Consider the following 17,528-nt stretch of genomic DNA (forward strand, 5'->3'; position numbering starts at 1 on the left):
CCAGTGTCAGATTTCCCATTAGGCCCAGGGCGGCAAAATTTTGGGGTGGCAAAGATTTCTGCCCCCATATACATTTGCCGCGCTCTCGAGCCTAATGGGAGGGCACACAGGCACTTGCCTGTGTCGGCCGACTCCTTGCTGTCGCCCTCCTGCTCCTTTAGAATCCCTGCTTCAAATAACGCTGCGCGACATTACCAAGGTGGCGTCACACGGTGTCTCGTTTCCATGGCAACGGGCCACCTTGCGACATCCAAGGCGTCATTTGACGCTGACATTCCAAAGAAGCAGGAGGGCGGCAGCAAGGAGCCGGCCGATATAGGCAAGTGCAAAGAGGCGGCAGATTTTGAAATCCGTCGCTGTCCACATCGCTCCCACTGAAATCCCTCTCCTGGCTTCCTATTAAATCCTGTATTACACCAAACCTCTCGCTGAATGCCCTTCCTCTCAATATCCGACTGGCACCCTCTCTATCCACATTTAAAGGATATCTTCAAACACACATCCTTAAGGAAGCATTTGGGTAGCTCCCTTAGCTAGTACTATAAATCTCATATGCATGCCCGCACTTACCAGAACACCCTCATAATGCCTCTGTAAATTCTCCTTCCTTACCAATTTGATTGTAAGCTCTTCAGGGTCTCCTTTTCCTGTTACATTTTTTTATGAAACGCTTATTCCTATTATGTCCAATTATTATGTCGTATGACTGCTGGTGAGCACTATGAACACGGTGGCGCTATCTATACTTCTGTAATGAGCTTTATATCTTGTTTAATGGATGATGATTGCCATCTAGGGCTCATATTTTGTCACTGCATTTAATGGCAAGATCTGTGTCTGTTAAGCATGTTGTTGACACAATTAATAAACGTTTCTTTTGAAATGAAACTAATCAAGATGACTTTACATTTATTTTATTGATATCATAAAGAACATAATTTTATGACAAATAGAATGAAATTACTGGGTATTAACAGTACTCATTGTGAATATCTGCTGCCTTTGTTCTCTGCGTCTTCAGTTTGTTCACTGGGTGGCTTAGGTCTGTCAAACATCGTGTCCATGTCATCGCTAGGATTGCCAGTGACTAGAATCCAGTGGTTTTCATTTCCTTCAGCTTTATGAGCATTTAGGAACGTATGAGCTGTGACCTCATAATCCTTGCCAAAAAATGTCCTGAAAATAAAAGAGAACTCCGAACATATTCTACTGATCATGGTAATGTCCCCCATGCCTGATACGCCAATATTGGTGTGTGGCATATTACAAAACCGCTGGATATTCCTGGAATTATTTAAAGTGATATGTTATACAGCAGTACAATGTTCTGGGGGTGTGATCACAACAAAAACTCCAGAATGGAACAGTGAATTTTCTTTAATGGATCAGTATTAGTAACTAGAATACCTAGGAAACATCTGTTTTCATTAGTAACCATCTTGCTTGTATAGGGAATAATTCACTTTATAACTCGCTGTATTGCGCTTTATCGCTGTCACACTGGCAGCGAACACGCAGCAGATTGTAATCTTTATGGGCAGGGATTCATTTATTATATTGTACGCCACTTTGCAAACAGTGCCAGTACTATATTGAAATTGTATGGGCGAGTCAATGATCCCTTATAAATTCAGCACATTCACTATAACCCCACATTGTAGTTCTTAAGAGAAATGCTATTAAATGACTTACCATAGGACATACTTTCTAAGGACGGCCAAGCATTGATTTGTTTTGCTATGAACGATCAGGACTTTAGTGTTTGCCTGCAAAAATAAAACAGATGTTAAATAATTTGTGTGCTCGCATGTTTCATGGTTTCACTATTATATTTTGCTTCGGACATTGCAGTGTATGGATCGCACTGTGGGAATAAAATCTGAAGCTATGTCCAAAGTAGCATTATGGTTTGTAGGGTGGGAATGTAAATGATAAATGATGGCTTATTGGGGATCAATCACAACTGTTAATATAACAAGTTACATCCTATTATCACAAATGAAGTTATGGAAATGAATGGGGGATGTTGTCTTGAAATGCAAAAACAAATCAGAGGAAAGCTTAGTTAGGGGGCAAATTTGTATATGTTTCAATGACCACCACCAAATCAAAATATCAATCTTAAATCTTTAATAAACAAAGTCCTAGCTGGTCATTGTGTCCCCTTCACAGGTATATTAATCAGAGTAATTATTGTTTGTTGTATGAAGCAATGTCCGATAAAGGCTACACTGACGTTCTCACCAAGCGGCTTGTTCTCCCATTTACATGTAGTCACTCACCGGGACAGGAAGGCCTTCGTGTTCAAGTCGCAGCTGTGGATCCAAGTAAACTATTTGCCAGCAGGTCTGATACAAGGGTTTGTTCGTTAAACTAACCTCCTGCAAACAAGACTTCTTGCTGCATTTTAGAAATGTCTTCTGGTCACTTGTCAGATATAACTGAAACATAAAAATGTAACAGAACACAGAAATCTAAGACTCACCAGGGTTGCAGACCTGTGAAAGTGCTCACAAATGATATTTTTTTTGCTGTAAGACTCAGAAATAAATAGTTCAATAATAAAGAATACAGTATGGTCAACTGAGTGTCTTTAACACTGTAGTGAGGAGATATGAGGACATAATATCTTTCCCTCTAGAAAGATATGGTAACACAGATATAACTGGAACCCAGAGCCTATCACGTACACACATCCTGTCATCTTGTGGTCATTTTCATTACAAATAAAGAATTTCCCAAGAAAGGTGATCAATTCAAATACGTTTTTTTTTTTTTTCATCTAAAAAAAGAAACTAACTTCTATGAATATCTATTTCATCACATCCTTTGTAAGTGCTGTGAAAAAAAACAAAGATTGTGAATTTAAGTTCCATAAGTACTCACATGTCCCATAAAACCTTCTGTTGTCCTCAAAGCAAAATTCTGTCCATAATGTAGGGTTTCCCCAAGTGCGCTGCCATCCACACTGTTACCAAAGACCAAATACAAATGGTTAAACCTTCAGGCTGTATATGAAGAATAGGTTTGCTTTTCAAATGTGCAAAAAAATAAATATATATATTATTGTAGTAATTAAGTGACGAGGTGAAAAATAATAAAATGGAGGAAGGGACAATATGGAAGAAATTCCTTCTCCTGATGGAGTTAAAGTTTGTTGCTTCTACTACAAACTGTCCACTTATAATAAGAACAACTGATATCCGCCTCCTGAGAAGCACCTGAAATGTGTAAGTGTATGAGTGACCAGATCACTAGTATACGGCTATGCTCTATATCAGGGGTGTGCAAAGCAGGGGGCGCGGCGACTGCAGAGGCCCCGCGCTCTTCCCCACGTCATTTAAATTAAGTGCCGGGGGATCACGTGAGGCCTCCGCAGTGTCTGCTACCATGTCTTCGGCGGCATGTCAATTGATGCCGGATCTTAGGTAAGGGGGGGAGGAGGGCGCGAGCAAAGGGGCTGGCAGGCAGGGGGGGCGCAGCGCACAAAGTTTGCGCTCCCCTGCCCTATATGAAGAATGAATTATGTCTCAATTAAAACTCAACAAGCTAAAAACGTTTCTAGGATTCCATACTTGAAATGACCAGTTCTGCCCCTCACTATGCAGGGGGTGCCCCTTAACTTAAACAATGTAAATAGAAAGCTCTTTTTCATAGCAAGTATGGTTCTTTATCCTAATCTGACCCACTATTTATTATTATTATTATTATTGATGTGAAAGCTTAGGACTGATCATTTGTAGTTGCTATTATTATTAATGAACAACACACATTCCCAGCTAGCTCAAACTCCCACACCCACCACATCATGAATATATATTTATGTCAACAAGAGAGCTACTGAGTGTGGGATGGGGTTAGGGTAAGAATAATGATGATACATTGCATTTTACATTATAAACTACAACATTAAGCCTTAGGGTAGGTGGTAATCCAAGATAAAATGTGTGTACCTTGTAATGACAAAAGCATTTCGGACATGCGGTTTCACATTAGTGCTGGCGCTAATACCACATGGGGCTTCCAGGAGACTCTCTGAGTGCACTGCACTTTCTGCGGGGCTCACGCACAACGTAACATTGCCATGCACAGGGGACGTGTTGCTCAGCGTCTCTTCTCTGTTCTCAGGATTAAGAAGGATCACCACTTCCCCGAAGTGAAGAAACCCGTCCTTGGGAATGGACAGCTCTGTCTGTAACAAACAAGTCTCATGTTTCCGCTCTGAGCGCAGCGGGTTAAGGGTCATGGTGCTTTTAAACCAACCGTTTCTGGCTCTTATTCACTAACGGGTGCTAAGCTTTAGCACGTCTTAACTCTCGTTCATTTGAGCGACAGTGAGAGTTAATGAGTATGGGCCTCTGCATCTTTATAATGATGGTAAGTAGCATTTAGGATTCAGATTTTTGCTGATATGCATCAGTTTGCAATTTATGGAGTATTAATATTAGGAACGAGGAAAGTGCTCCACACAAATTATATTGGGACACATCAAATTCTGCATCTGAGATCTTTGCATCAGATGTCAAAGTCTGAGATGGTGCAAACTTTCTGTGGTAAAGGTCTGTATGAAATGCGAGCAGATTTCATGATAATATCATGAGATATTAAGTATTTTAATCATTCTGGTGCTTGAGGGGTTAATATGGTTTACATTTGTCTGAAAAATACAAGATACATGTATTGGGTTTAAGACCCTTCCTGTGTCTGTGCTGAGAAATCCCTGATGGCCCACTAGAAGAACCATGTGTGTTGTATGGGACGGATAGGATCTAGAGATAAGGATCTCTAGATATATATATATACTGAGTTAAGTTATGGTGAGTAAAAAAAGTGACAAAAACCCTCCACAGAAAATATGCAAATGTAAATACAACTGTATGCTCATCTGCATGTCTTAGGCAGGTCTGCAACCCCGCCTTTCACCATTATCACCCAGCATACAGCACTTCCACTGCAGCAAGGGATTCTGGGAAATTCCATGCAAACGAGCACGCAGTGCCACTTTTTGCTTCAAAAACCATTTTTAACATGGTTCCCTATAGGCTTAAGCTTGCTGCATGGTCACAGCTTTGAGCACAGCCAGGGAGTGGGTGGCACACTAGTGCGGTAACTAGTGGCCCCATTCCATGTTAAGTAACTTCTAGCTGTCAAGCCATACTGTGTCCAGGGACCTGGCACAGGGGTGGTCTCCCTGAGGGGAGAGGGGATCCCACTCCATTCGGAGGGTGTACCTTTGAAAGGATAACACAGCAAGATGTGTGGCTAGGAGAAACTCACTGTAAGGGGCAGTTGGCCCGCACCGTAAGCCACAATAAAGCAACCTTGATGAAAGACATCTTCATGTGTGGGTCTGAACTTACTCTACACATGATGGCACCACGGAGGGGTTCCTCATCAGAATCATCCCCACGCAGACGCAGGGATCCTGATGAGGTGGAGGCGCTGCACTGGATATAGGTAGGACTCATGCACACTACCTCAGCTGCCTGTCTGGGTTGACAATCCCCAAACACCATCATGCGGGAGACTCAGGAGTCCTGTTGCCAACAGGTGCACCACCAGACACAACCATGTAATGGGGACTGGTTAGACCACAGGGGCCAATGTGAGATTGGGTGGGTCAGGCTAGGCCAGAAAATCCGTTACATATATATATTAAAACATTCTTTAATGTGATGCTGTGGGGCTCTGAATGAACTGGTGCGCTCTTTGTAGAGATTATTTCCATTTTCTGACACATTTTGCTTCAGCAGATTCTGTGTGTTAAGTGCATATTTTTTTCTTCTATAATAAACAGAGACATGACCCTGGCAGATATATTAATTTACATATTTAGCATTTTTCTTGGACGATGGCATCGGATAGATATGATTGCAATTGAGTAAGGGGTTAATATTGAAAGTACTTTGCGCAGAAGAAAGGTTGAGTTGGATAGAGTAGCCGTGTATAATTAACCGTTTGTATATCTAAGGCCGAGTCCATAGAAGGACAGGCCGCGCTGAGCCGTGCGGACGCTCAGCGCTGAGCCCCTGCATCCTCAATGAGGATGCCTTGAGAGGGGGCTCACGCGAGCGTCCGCAGGCGTGCGGAGGCTTTGGAATTTTCAGCCGAGCGCCAAGCTGTTTTTCAGCGCGCTGTCGGCTGAAAACATCCAATCAGCCTGAAGAAGCGTAAACGTCACGGCGCCGTGACGTTGACGTCAGTGCGTCGCGGGCGATTGGCCCAGCGACGTCACTGCCCCGCCTCCAACCACCTCCCCCCCGGCTCCCTTCGCGCACGCTGGCTCGCCTGCAAGTCCGTGGAATCGCGCTGACTTAAGCAGGCGAGCCTCAGCGTTAGCGCGCCTCAGCGTTAGCGCGCCTCCGCTCTCCTTGAAGCCTCTATGGCCCGGGCCTAAGTCACTTGCTCACTACTGTGCTGTTCCTGACAGATGGTACTGTATATGGGCAAGGATTGAGGGGAACTATTGTTCATTTGAGGGACCTTTGCGAAGGTGAAAAGTGGCTCAGCTAGAGAGCTGTGAATTAACCTTTGTTCCATATGTAGGTCACATGCTCACAGGTGTGCCCTATCGAACACGGATCAATTAACACATTTGATACACTTGATCATTTCATGATTTTCTTTGCAAATGATTAGATACAGTCTCCCAAGCTTCATACTGACCCTTTCATCGGTCAGTGGCACAATGTACTACAACAGTGACATGATTATCAGTTTCTTACCTTTTGCAAAATCTTTGTCTTGAGATAGTTTGATTTCTGTATAAGAAGTTCTCCTTTCTCTCTTTTCTCCAAGAAATCTTTTAAAAGATCCTACAAAAAATGACAAATTGTAAATTTCATGAACTGGGTAAAGGCATCAAAAAGGTTTCATGTTTCTGAGCTGCACATCGATGCAGTAACTTTCCCAATGTAACAGACTGGGATCTGACCTTGTGACACTGTCTGTATGGTCTCCTATTCTCTTGCAGGGTTACATTCCGAAGCACGATGAGATAACATAAGGAAAATGAGAGCTTCAACTCATACATATACTGTACCAACTCATACATATACTGTACCAACTCATACATATACTGTACCAACTCATACATATACTGTACCAACTCATACATATACTGTACCAACTCATACATATACTGTACCAACTCATACATATACTGTACCAACTCATACATATACTGTACCAACTCATACATATACTGTACCAACTCATACATATACTGTACCAACTCATACATATACTATACCAACTCATACATATACTGTACCAACTCATGTACAGGCATACCCCGCATTAACGTACGCAATGGGACCGGAGCATGTATGTAAAGCGAAAATGTACTTAAAGTGAAGCGCTACCTTTTCCCCACTTATCGATGCATGTACTGTACTGCAATCGTCATATACGTGTATAACTGATGTAAATAACGCATGTGTAACAGGCTCTATAGTCTCCCCGCTTGCTCACAGCTTCGGTACAGGTAGGGAGCCGGTATTGCTGTTCAGGACGTGCTGACAGGCGCATGCGTGAGCTGCCGTTTGCCTATTGAGCGAGATGTACTTACTCGCGAGTGTACTTAAAGTGAGTGTCCTTAAACCGGGGTATGCCTGTATTCCACTTTACAACTAAGAAGTGGCAACAGCAGCTTCAATACATTGCAATTATATGCTGTGGGACATTTCTCCATGCTGCTTTTATATAACGCGTCTCTATGCGCAGTGTCGCTGCTTTTATATAACGCGCCTCCATGCGCAGTATCGCTGCTTTTATATAACGCGCCTCCATGCGCAGTATCGCTGCTTTTATATAACGCGTCTCTATGCGCAGTGTCGCTGCTTTTATATAACGCGTCTCTATGCGCAGTGTCGCTGCTTTTATATAACGCGCCTCCATGCGCAGTATCGCTGCTTTTATATAAAGCGCCTCCATGCGCAGTGTCGCTGCTTTTATACAACGCGCCTCCATGCGCAGTGTCGCTGCTTTTATATAACGCGCCTCCATGCGCAGTGTCGCTGCTTTTATATAACGCGCCTCTATGCGCAGTGTCGCTGCTTTTATATAACGCGTCTCTATGCGCAGTGTCGCTGCTTTTATATAACGCGCCTCTATGCGCAGTGTCGCTGCTTTTATATAACGCGCCTCTATGCGCAGTGTCGCTGCTTTTATATAACGCGCCTCTATGCGCAGTGTCGCTGCTTTTATATAACGCGCCTCTATGCGCAGTGTCGCTGCTTTTATATAACGCGCCTCTATGCGCAGTGTCGCTGCTTTTATATAACGTTACTCTATGCGCAATGTCGCTGCTTTTATATAACGTGACTCTATGCGCAATGTCGCTGCTTTTATATAACGCGCCTCCATGCGCAGTGTCGCTGCTTTTGTATAACGCGCCTCTATGCGCAGTGTCGCTGCTTTTGTATAACGCGCCTCTATGCGCAGTGTCGCTGCTTTTATATAACGCGTCTCTATGCGCAGTATCGCTGCTTTTATATAACGCGCCTCCATGCGCAGTGTCGCTGCTTTTATATAACGCGCCTCCATGCGCAGTGTCGCTGCTTTTATATAACGCGCCTCCATGCGCAGTATCGCTGCTTTTATATAACGCGCCTCCATGCGCAGTATCGCTGCTTTTATATAACGCGCCTCCATGCGCAGTGTCGCTGCTTTTATATAACGCGCCTCTATGCGCAGTGTCGCTGCTTTTATATAACGCGCCTCTATGCGCAGTGTCGCTGCTTTTATATAACGCGTCTCTATGCGCAGTGTCGCTGCTTTTATATAACGCGCCTCTATGCGCAGTGTCGCTGCTTTTATATAACGCGCCTCTATGCGCAGTGTCGCTGCTTTTATATAACGCGTCTCTATGCGCAGTGTCGCTGCTTTTATATAACGCGCCTCTATGCGCAGTGTCGCTGCTTTTATATAACGTTACTCTATGCGCAATGTCGCTGCTTTTATATAACGTGACTCTATGCGCAATGTCGCTGCTTTTATATAACGCGCCTCCATGCGCAGTGTCGCTGCTTTTGTATAACGCGCCTCTATGCGCAGTGTCGCTGCTTTTGTATAACGCGCCTCTATGCGCAGTGTCGCTGCTTTTATATAACGCGTCTCTATGCGCAGTATCGCTGCTTTTATATAACGCGCCACCATGCGCAGTGTCGCTGCTTTTATATAACGCGCCTCCATGCGCAGTGTCGCTGCTTTTATATAACGCGCCTCCATGCGCAGTGTCGCTGCTTTTATATAACGCGCCTCCATGCGCAGTATCGCTGCTTTTATATAACGCGCCTCCATGCGCAGTGTCGCTGCTTTTATATAACGCGCCTCTATGCGCAGTGTCGCTGCTTTTATATAACGCGTCTCTATGCGCAGTGTCGCTGCTTTTATATAACGCGCCTCTATGCACAGTGTCGCTGCTTTTATATAACGCGCCTCTATGCGCAGTGTCGCTGCTTTTATATAACGCTCCTCTATGCGCAGTGTCGCTGCTTTTATATAACGCGCCTCTATGCGCAGTGTCGCTGCTTTTATATAACGTTACTCTATGCGCAGTGTCGCTGCTTTTATATAACGTGTCTCTATGCGCAGTGTCGCTGCTTTTATATAACGCGCCTCCATGCGCAGTATCGCTGCTTTTATATAACGCGCCTCTATGCGCAGTGTCGCTGCTTTTATATAACGCGTCTCTATGCGCAGTATCGCTGCTTTTATATAACGCGCCTCTATGCGCAGTGTCGCTGCTTTTATATAACGCGTCTCTATGCGCAGTATCGCTGCTTTTATATAATGCGTCTCTATGCGCAGTGTCGTTGCATTTATATAACGCGCCTCTATGCGCAGTGTCGCTGCTTTTATATAACGCGCCTCTATGCGCAGTGTCGCTGCTTTTATATAACGCGCCTCTATGCGCAGTGTCGCTGCTTTTATATAACGCGCCTCTATGCGCAGTGTCGCTGCTTTTATATAACGCGCCTCTATGCGCAGTATCACTGCTTTTATATAACGCGCCTCTATGCGCAGTATCACTGCTTTTATATAACGCGCCTCCATGCGCTGTGTCGCTGCTTTTATATAACGCGCCTCCATGCGCAGTGTCGCTGCTTTTATATAACGCGTCTCTATGCGCAGTGTCGCTGCTTTTATATAACGCGCCTCCATGCGCAGTGTCGCTGCTTTTATATAACGCGACTCCATGTGCAGTATCGCTGCTTTTATATAACGCGACTCCATGCGCAGTGTCGCTGCTTTTATATAACGCGCCTCTATGCGCAGTGTCGCTGCTTTTATATAACGCGCCTCCATGCGCAGTATCGCTGCTTTTATATAACGCGCCTCCATGCGCAGTGTCGCTGCTTTTATATAACGCGCCTCCATGCGCAGTATCGCTGCTTTTGTATAACGCGCCTCCATGCGCAGTATCGCTGCTTTTATATAACGCGCCTCTATGCGCAGTGTCGCTGCTTTTATATAACGCGCCTCTATGCGCAGTGTCGCTGCTTTTATATAACGCGCCTCTATGCGCAGTGTCGCTGCTTTTATATAACGCGCCTCTATGCGCAGTATCGCTGCTTTTATATAACGCGCCTCTATGCGCAATGTCGCTGCTTTTATATAACGCGCCTCCATGCGCAGTGTCGCTGCTTTTATATAACGCGACTCCATGTGCAGTATCGCTGCTTTTATATAACGCGACTCCATGCGCAGTGTCGCTGCTTTTATATAACGCGCCTCTATGCGCAGTGTCGCTGCTTTTATATAACGCGCCTCCATGCGCAGTATCGCTGCTTTTATATAACGCGCCTCCATGCGCAGTGTCGCTGCTTTTATATAACGCGCCTCCATGCGCAGTATCGCTGCTTTTGTATAACGCGCCTCCATGCGCAGTGTCGCTGCTTTTATATAACGCGCCTCTATGCGCAGTGTCGCTGCTTTTATATAACGCGCCTCTATGCGCAGTGTCGCTGCTTTTATATAACGCGCCTCTATGCGCAGTGTCGCTGCTTTTATATAACGCGCCTCTATGCGCAGTGTCGCTGCTTTTATATAACGCGCCTCTATGCGCAGTGTCGCTGCTTTTATATAACGCGCCTCTATGCGCAGTGTCGCTGCTTTTATATAACGCGCCTCTATGCGCAGTGTCGCTGCTTTTATATAACGCGCCTCTATGCGCTGTGTCGCTGCTTTTATATAACGCGACTCCATGTGCAGTATCGCTGCTTTTATATAACGCGACTCCATGCGCAGTGTCGCTGCTTTTATATAACGCGCCTCTATGCGCATTATCGCTGCTTTTATATAACGCGCCTCTATGCGCAGTGTCGCTGCTTTTATATAACGCGCCTCTATGCGCAGTGTCGCTGCTTTTATATAACGCGCCTCTATGCGCAGTGTCGCTGCTTTTATATAACGCGCCTCTATGCGCAGTGTCGCTGCTTTTATATAACGCGCCTCTATGCGCAGGATCGCTGTCCCTTTGGCCTCCATACAAACCGATTTACCTCCTCCAGGGAGACATCTTCATTCCAGTTACCGACCCGGACGGACGGGGCGAAGGTCCGGAGGCTCATGTTATGTGTCCCCTGTGCAATGATAATGGCGCCTTTCCGGCGGTGTACTGTGGTTGGTATGGCAACCGCTGATCTGTGTACTGGTTGCCATGAAGAAGGTACGTCACTACGGGGTTCTCACGCTGACGCAGCTGGGTAGTGCGGTGCCGCCATGTTGGATGTGGCAGAGGCCTGAAACCAGCTCTTAATGAGGTGCTGGTGCCATCTAGTGGCTGCAGTGTGTATTGTAGCATTGTATTGTATTGTTGCAGAGATCCCGGGTGTGAGTCTCACCCTCTCTCACACCCGGAATAATAGGAGCGCTGTAGTATTGTATTGTTGCAGAGAGCCCGGGTGTGAATCTCGCCCTCTCTCACACCCGGTGTGATTCTCGCCCTCTCTCACACCCGGTGTGAGTCTCGCCCTCTCTCACATCCGGTGTGAGTCTCGCCCTCTCTCACACCCGGTGTGAGTCTCGCCCTCTCTCACACCCGGAATAATAGGAGCGCTGTAGTATTGTATTGTTGCAGAGAGCCCGGGTGTGAGTCTCGCCCTCTCTCACACCCGGTGTGAGTCTCGCCCTCTCTCACACCCGGTGTGAGTCTCGCCCTCTCTCACACCCGGTGTGAGTCTCGTCCTCTCTCACACCCGGTGTGAGTCTCGCCCTCTCTCACACCCGGTGTGAGTCTCGCCCTCTCTCACACCCGGTGTGAGTCTCGCCCTCTCTCACACACGGTGTGAGTCTCGCCCTCTCTCACACCCGGTGTGAGTCTCGCCCTCTCTCACACCCGGTGTGAGTCTCGCCCTCTCTCACACCCGGTGTGAGTCTCGCCCTCTCTCACACCCGGTGTGAGTCTCGCCCTCTCTCACACCCGGTGTGAGTCTCGTCCTCTCTCACACCCGGTGTGAGTCTCGCCCTCTCTCACACCCGGTGTGAGTCTCGCCCTCTCTCACACCCGGTGTGAGTCTCGCCCTCTCTCACACCCGGTGTGAGTCTCGCCCTCTCTCACACCCGGTGTGAGTCTCGCCCTCTCTCACACCCGGTGTGAGTCTCGCCCTCTCTCACACCCGGTGTGAGTCTCGCCCTCTCTCACACCCGGTGTGAGTCGCACCCTCTCTGTTGATAGATTAGGAGAAGCTTTGGACACTTCTCTCTCTTCCTCAGGTCGGCGATAATATCTCCTGGGGTCCCTTTAAATCAGTATGGAGAGCGAGGTCTCCCCGAAGCTTGTCCCAAAATATCTGTTGTTAGTCCAAATAAAGAAGACACCGCCTGATCCTGAAGCATTCATCCCGTGTGTGTGAATATGTATATATGGGCAGTGCTGTATTATACAGGTGTGCACAATGCCTTTCATTGTGAGGACAAAGTTATTTAAAGACACTTTTTGCATGTGTTTATGTGATATTTATGCTGTAAAATCAGAAAAGGATATGCCAGTTTTATAGAAATTATTGGATAATGAAGCTGACTTCAAGATGTCTGAATCGTTTCTCTGACTTTGCATCTGATTCCCAGGCTGTGCTTTAAAGCTGTGTTAACAGCGAGCATTAGCTTATATGGGCTCCATGTAAGGCCGGGGACATAGTAAACACTTAGGTGCTGCTGCTCGCTCTACCAGGGGCTTTTTGCTGTCCTGGCAGAGGAGACAGCAAGCGCGCTTGGGAGGCGGGTATCACTGTGTGTGTGTGTGTCACTTGGTAGCTGTCTGTGTGTTTGTGTCACTTTGAAGTGGTCTGTGTGTGTGTGTCACTTTGAAGTGGTCTGTGTGTTTGTGTGTCACTGGGGAACCTGTGCGTGTGTGTGTGTGTGCGTGTGCGTGTGTGTGTGTGTGCGTGTGTGTGTGTGTGTGTATATTATATAATATTTTAAAAATTAAAAATAAAGACATGTGAGAATAAATTATTTATTAACATTGTGCAACTTTGATAAATATATTCACACACACACACACACACACACACACACACACACACACACACACACACACACACACACACACACACACACACACACACACACACACACACACACACACACACACACACACACCTCTGCTGGTCTGGTGGCTCTGTAGTTACAATGCCGGACCGGCTGCAGCCCCATTGGATGGGAGCGATCACGTGACCGCTCCTCTGCTTCCCAGAGCGGCAAATTTCAAACTTGCCTATCTCGGGGAAGTTTCTCAGCCTCCGCACGCATCAGCACGCATGCGGAGGGAGAAACTATAGCCGCGCTGATAACAGATGCAGGGGCTTTGTGCATCTGTTCAGCGCTGCTCAGCCCGGCTCAGCGACGCTGAGTTCACTATGTCCTGGGCCTAACAATGGCTTTTCAGGCAAAAGGTGACACGGTGTGCTCATTTGCATGTCATTTCCCAGAATCCCTTGCTGCAGTGGAAACACTGTATGCTGGGTGATAATGGTGAAAGGTGGGGTTGCAGACCCGCCTAAGACATGCAGATGAGCATACAGTTGTATTTACATTTGCATATTTGTTTTGCTGTGGAGGGTTTTTGACACTTTTTTTACTCACCATAACTTAACTCAGTATGGTAACCCCCATCCTTTAGCTTCTTTGCATAGCCAGTTAATCAACCCCACACTGATGAGACCCATTAAGGTCAAAACAGCTGTCTGCACTTGACATTGCACGGATAATTTGCACACCCCTACATTTTCTGCACTGGCACCCCTTATTGCCTTCCGCTGAGGGGTTCGCCACTATTTTTTTACCCGCCAGGCTTCCGGGTCTGGCGTGCACTTGTGCACACTTATTTTTGTTCTTTCGTTTGAGCACCTCCTGCACTGCATCACACAGCGCACTGGAGCACTCGCACCATCAATTTGTTTTCCTTTTTTTGGGGGTTATCAGTCACCTAATTTTCTTCGGAGAATGCAAGACTGTGTGCTGGTCGGTGGTCGCCATCCCTCGGGAGAAGATTGCGGTGGGCGAGTAGGCGTCAGCCGAAAGCCCTAAAGACTTGGACCCTCCTGCGGCGTCTGCTGCACTAGGAGGGAACAGGATGGACGTCGGACTCTTCGGATGACGACGTCGGTGTAACATCAGAACTTTTCCTGGCCCTCGTGGCTGAAGAGGACTGACTATGTCATGGACTTGCAGCTCTCCGGAGCCTATAGTCACAAGTGGAGCGCACCTGATCTCACAGCGTGGATCACGAGCACGGTTTTTGAGGTGGAATCACTTTTTCACCACCCGGGCTACAAAGAAAAAAAAAGCTGTCTGTGTCGCTTCTCGGCCTTTTCGCTAAGATCAGGTGTAGTGTCTGTCCTGTGAAGGACAGATTCTCCAGACTACACCTGGTCCTCTGGTCATGGCCTGAGAATGCGGATGCAAAGTAGCCCGGGCTTATTTTCTCTGCACCCCAGGAGTGGTTAACCTGGGGCAGTACCACTTGCTGCACCTTCGGGTTGTGGAGGTTGAGGATTTGCAACCTCCACTTCAAGAGCACTTGGCACGAGCACTGATCATTTGCACCCCTATTTTTCCCGCACTTGGCCCCCCTTATTGCCTTCCGCTGAGGGGACAAGCCATTATTTTTGTCACCGCCTGGCCTTGCACGGGGCTGGGCGTGCACTTGTGCACACCTTTTTGTGTTTGTACGTCTGAGCACTTCCTGCACTGCATCACACAGAGCACTGGAGCACTCGCACCATGGATTTTGTTTCGGTTACGTGTTGGGTTATCGTCACCCCTCTCTCCGGAGAGCAAAGACTGAGTGCTGGCTAGTTGTCGCCATCCCTTCAGGGGAAGATTGCGGTGGGTTAGTAGGCGCCAGCCGAACACCCTAAAGTCTTGGACTCTCCTGCGGCGCCAGCTGCACTAGGAGGGAACGAGAAGGACGTCGGACTCTTCGGAGGAAGACGTCATGTAACAGCAGGACTCCCAGGCTTCGGCTGAAGAGGACTGTCTATGGCACGGACTGGCCTACTCTCCGGAGCAGACTTTGTCACAAGTTTGGAGCACCTGGTCTCACTTGTCCATGAGCACGGATTCAGAGGTGGAATCACTTTTTCACCACCCGGGCTACAAGAAAAAAAAAAAAAAAAGCTGTCTGTGTCGCTTCTCTGCCTTTTGGCTAAGATCAAGTGTAGTAGTCCACTTGGTCCTCTGGTCATGGCTGGGAAATGAGGATATGTAGCCCGGGCTATTTTATCACGGCACCCCAGGAGTGGTTAACCTGGTGGAGTCATTTGCTGCCACACTGCACAGCACTTGACACTTGCACGGATAATTTGCACACCCCTAAATTTTTCTGCACTGGCACCCCTTATTGCCTTCCGCTGAGGTGTCACCATTATTTTTTTACCCGCCAGGCTTCCAGGTCTGGCGTGCACTTGTGCACACCTATTTTTGTCGTTTTGTCTGAGCACCTTCTGCACGCCATCACACAGCGCACTGGAGCACTCGCACCATGGATTTGTTTTTTATTTTGTTTTTGGGTTATCAGTCACCTAATTTTCTTCGGAGAATGCAAGACTGTGTGCTGGTCGGTGGTCGCCATCCCTCGGGAGAAGACTGCGGTGGGCGAGTAGGTGTGAGCTGAAAGCCCTAAAGACTTGGACCCTCCTGCTGCGCCTACTGCACGGGGAGGGGATAGGATGGACGTCGGATTCTTCGGATGATGACGTCGGTGTAACATCGGGACTTTTCCTGGCCCTTGTGGCTGAACAGGACCGACTATGTCATGGACTTGCAGCTCTCCGGAGCCTATAGTCACAAGTGGAGCACACCTGGTCTCACTTGACCACGAGCACGGGTTTTAGAGGTAAAATCACTTTTTCACCACCCGGGCTACAAAAAAAAAAAAAAGCTGTCTGTGGGTGGGTTTTCTGGCTATGCACCTTAATCCTGGCTGTGCTCAAAGCTGTGACTGTGTGCTCATTTGCATGTCATTTCCCAGAACCCCTTGATGCAGTGGAAGGGCCGTGTGCTGGGTGATAATGGTGAAAGGTGGGGTTGCAGACCTGCCTAAGACATGCAGATGAGCATACAGTTGTATTTACATTTGTATATATATATATCTATATATATAGTGGTCGACAAATCCCCAAAAAATCTACTCGCCACCTAGTACCACACGTGTGCTGCTTGGGCCAATAGAAGCTCGCCACGATGTTAAATCCACTCGCCCGGGGCGTGCAAATGTATAGGTTTGTCGAACACTGTATATATATATATATATATATATATATATATATATATATATATATATATATATATATATATACCATGCTCATGCTTCCACGGTTTGTAAGAATTAAAATATTAGTAATAAATAAAGCCCTTCCCCAGCATTACTTTCTCCTCATGTACCAACTGACTTTCTCTTTCTTTCTCCATCTGCTTTTTGTGTAAACTTTATAGCTATCTGACTCTCTTCATCTGCCACCAGGCTATGTGCATTATGATATCACCAGTACGATGTACGATGTCACATGCCAGATACATAGCCTTCCAGGTTACAACACCCAGTGGCTAACTTGCCTCGTCAGAGAAATTGTAATAACTCACAGAATGAAAAATAAATTGTATCCAATTTCCAAACAGACAAAAAAACAGCTTCTTGATCTCAGGAACTGTCATGCAAAATGTGGTTATGATATCTTAAGGGGTGTCCAAATGCATAGCGAACAGACAGTCAGCTTTCTAAAATATATAGAAGATATACAGTACATATATAATTTGCCCCTAACACTGATTTGATTTCACTGCACGGGTTCCTGGCCCCTCCAGCACACAGGGTTAGAAATTCTGGGCTTATGTGGATATGACATAAAAGCTCAAAAGTGAGCTCAGAGCATTGTGTAAATGTTGGAACCCTGCCACCTGCTTCTAATTTTAGAACAGACTCAGCAGATCACTTCCTGCAGGCATCTGACTGTGTGTGTTCTGCCTTATAATTCTAAAGTGACAGTAGGGTCACATAGAAACTGGTGAGATTAAGTGTT

At 46.6% G+C, this 17,528-nt stretch overlaps 1 protein-coding gene across 1 annotated transcript; it reads right to left on the bottom strand.

Annotated features, from left to right (window-relative positions):
* Positions 1-898: 898 nt before the first annotated feature.
* CFAP161 (cilia and flagella associated protein 161) lies at positions 899-11,680 on the bottom strand. The gene is made up of 7 exons (XM_075575139.1): positions 11,508-11,680; positions 6,726-6,815; positions 3,954-4,192; positions 2,887-2,968; positions 2,283-2,441; positions 1,693-1,766; positions 899-1,176 (listed from the first exon to the last, which is right to left on the bottom strand). Exons 1-7 carry the CDS (start codon positions 11,574-11,576, stop codon positions 981-983), a joined length of 909 nt encoding a protein of 302 aa, XP_075431254.1. The 5' UTR covers positions 11,577-11,680; the 3' UTR covers positions 899-980.
* Positions 11,681-17,528: the final 5,848 nt, after the last annotated feature.

Source organism: Ascaphus truei, chromosome 18, assembly GCF_040206685.1.
Source record: "Ascaphus truei isolate aAscTru1 chromosome 18, aAscTru1.hap1, whole genome shotgun sequence".
Lineage (NCBI taxonomy): Eukaryota > Metazoa > Chordata > Amphibia > Anura > Ascaphidae > Ascaphus > Ascaphus truei.

Excerpts from the sequence above, each read along its gene's own strand:
- CFAP161 (XM_075575139.1), bottom strand. The coding sequence starts at position 11,576 with ATGAGCCTCCGGACCTTCGCCCCGTCCGTCCGGGTCGGTAACTGGAAT. Across the intron at positions 6,816-11,507 it reads AAGATGTCTCCCTGGAGGAG|GATCTTTTAAAAGATTTCTT; the intron begins GTAAATCGGTTT and ends CATTTTTTGTAG. Across the intron at positions 1,177-1,692 it reads CTTAGAAAGTATGTCCTATG|GACATTTTTTGGCAAGGATT; the intron begins GTAAGTCATTTA and ends TTTTATTTTCAG.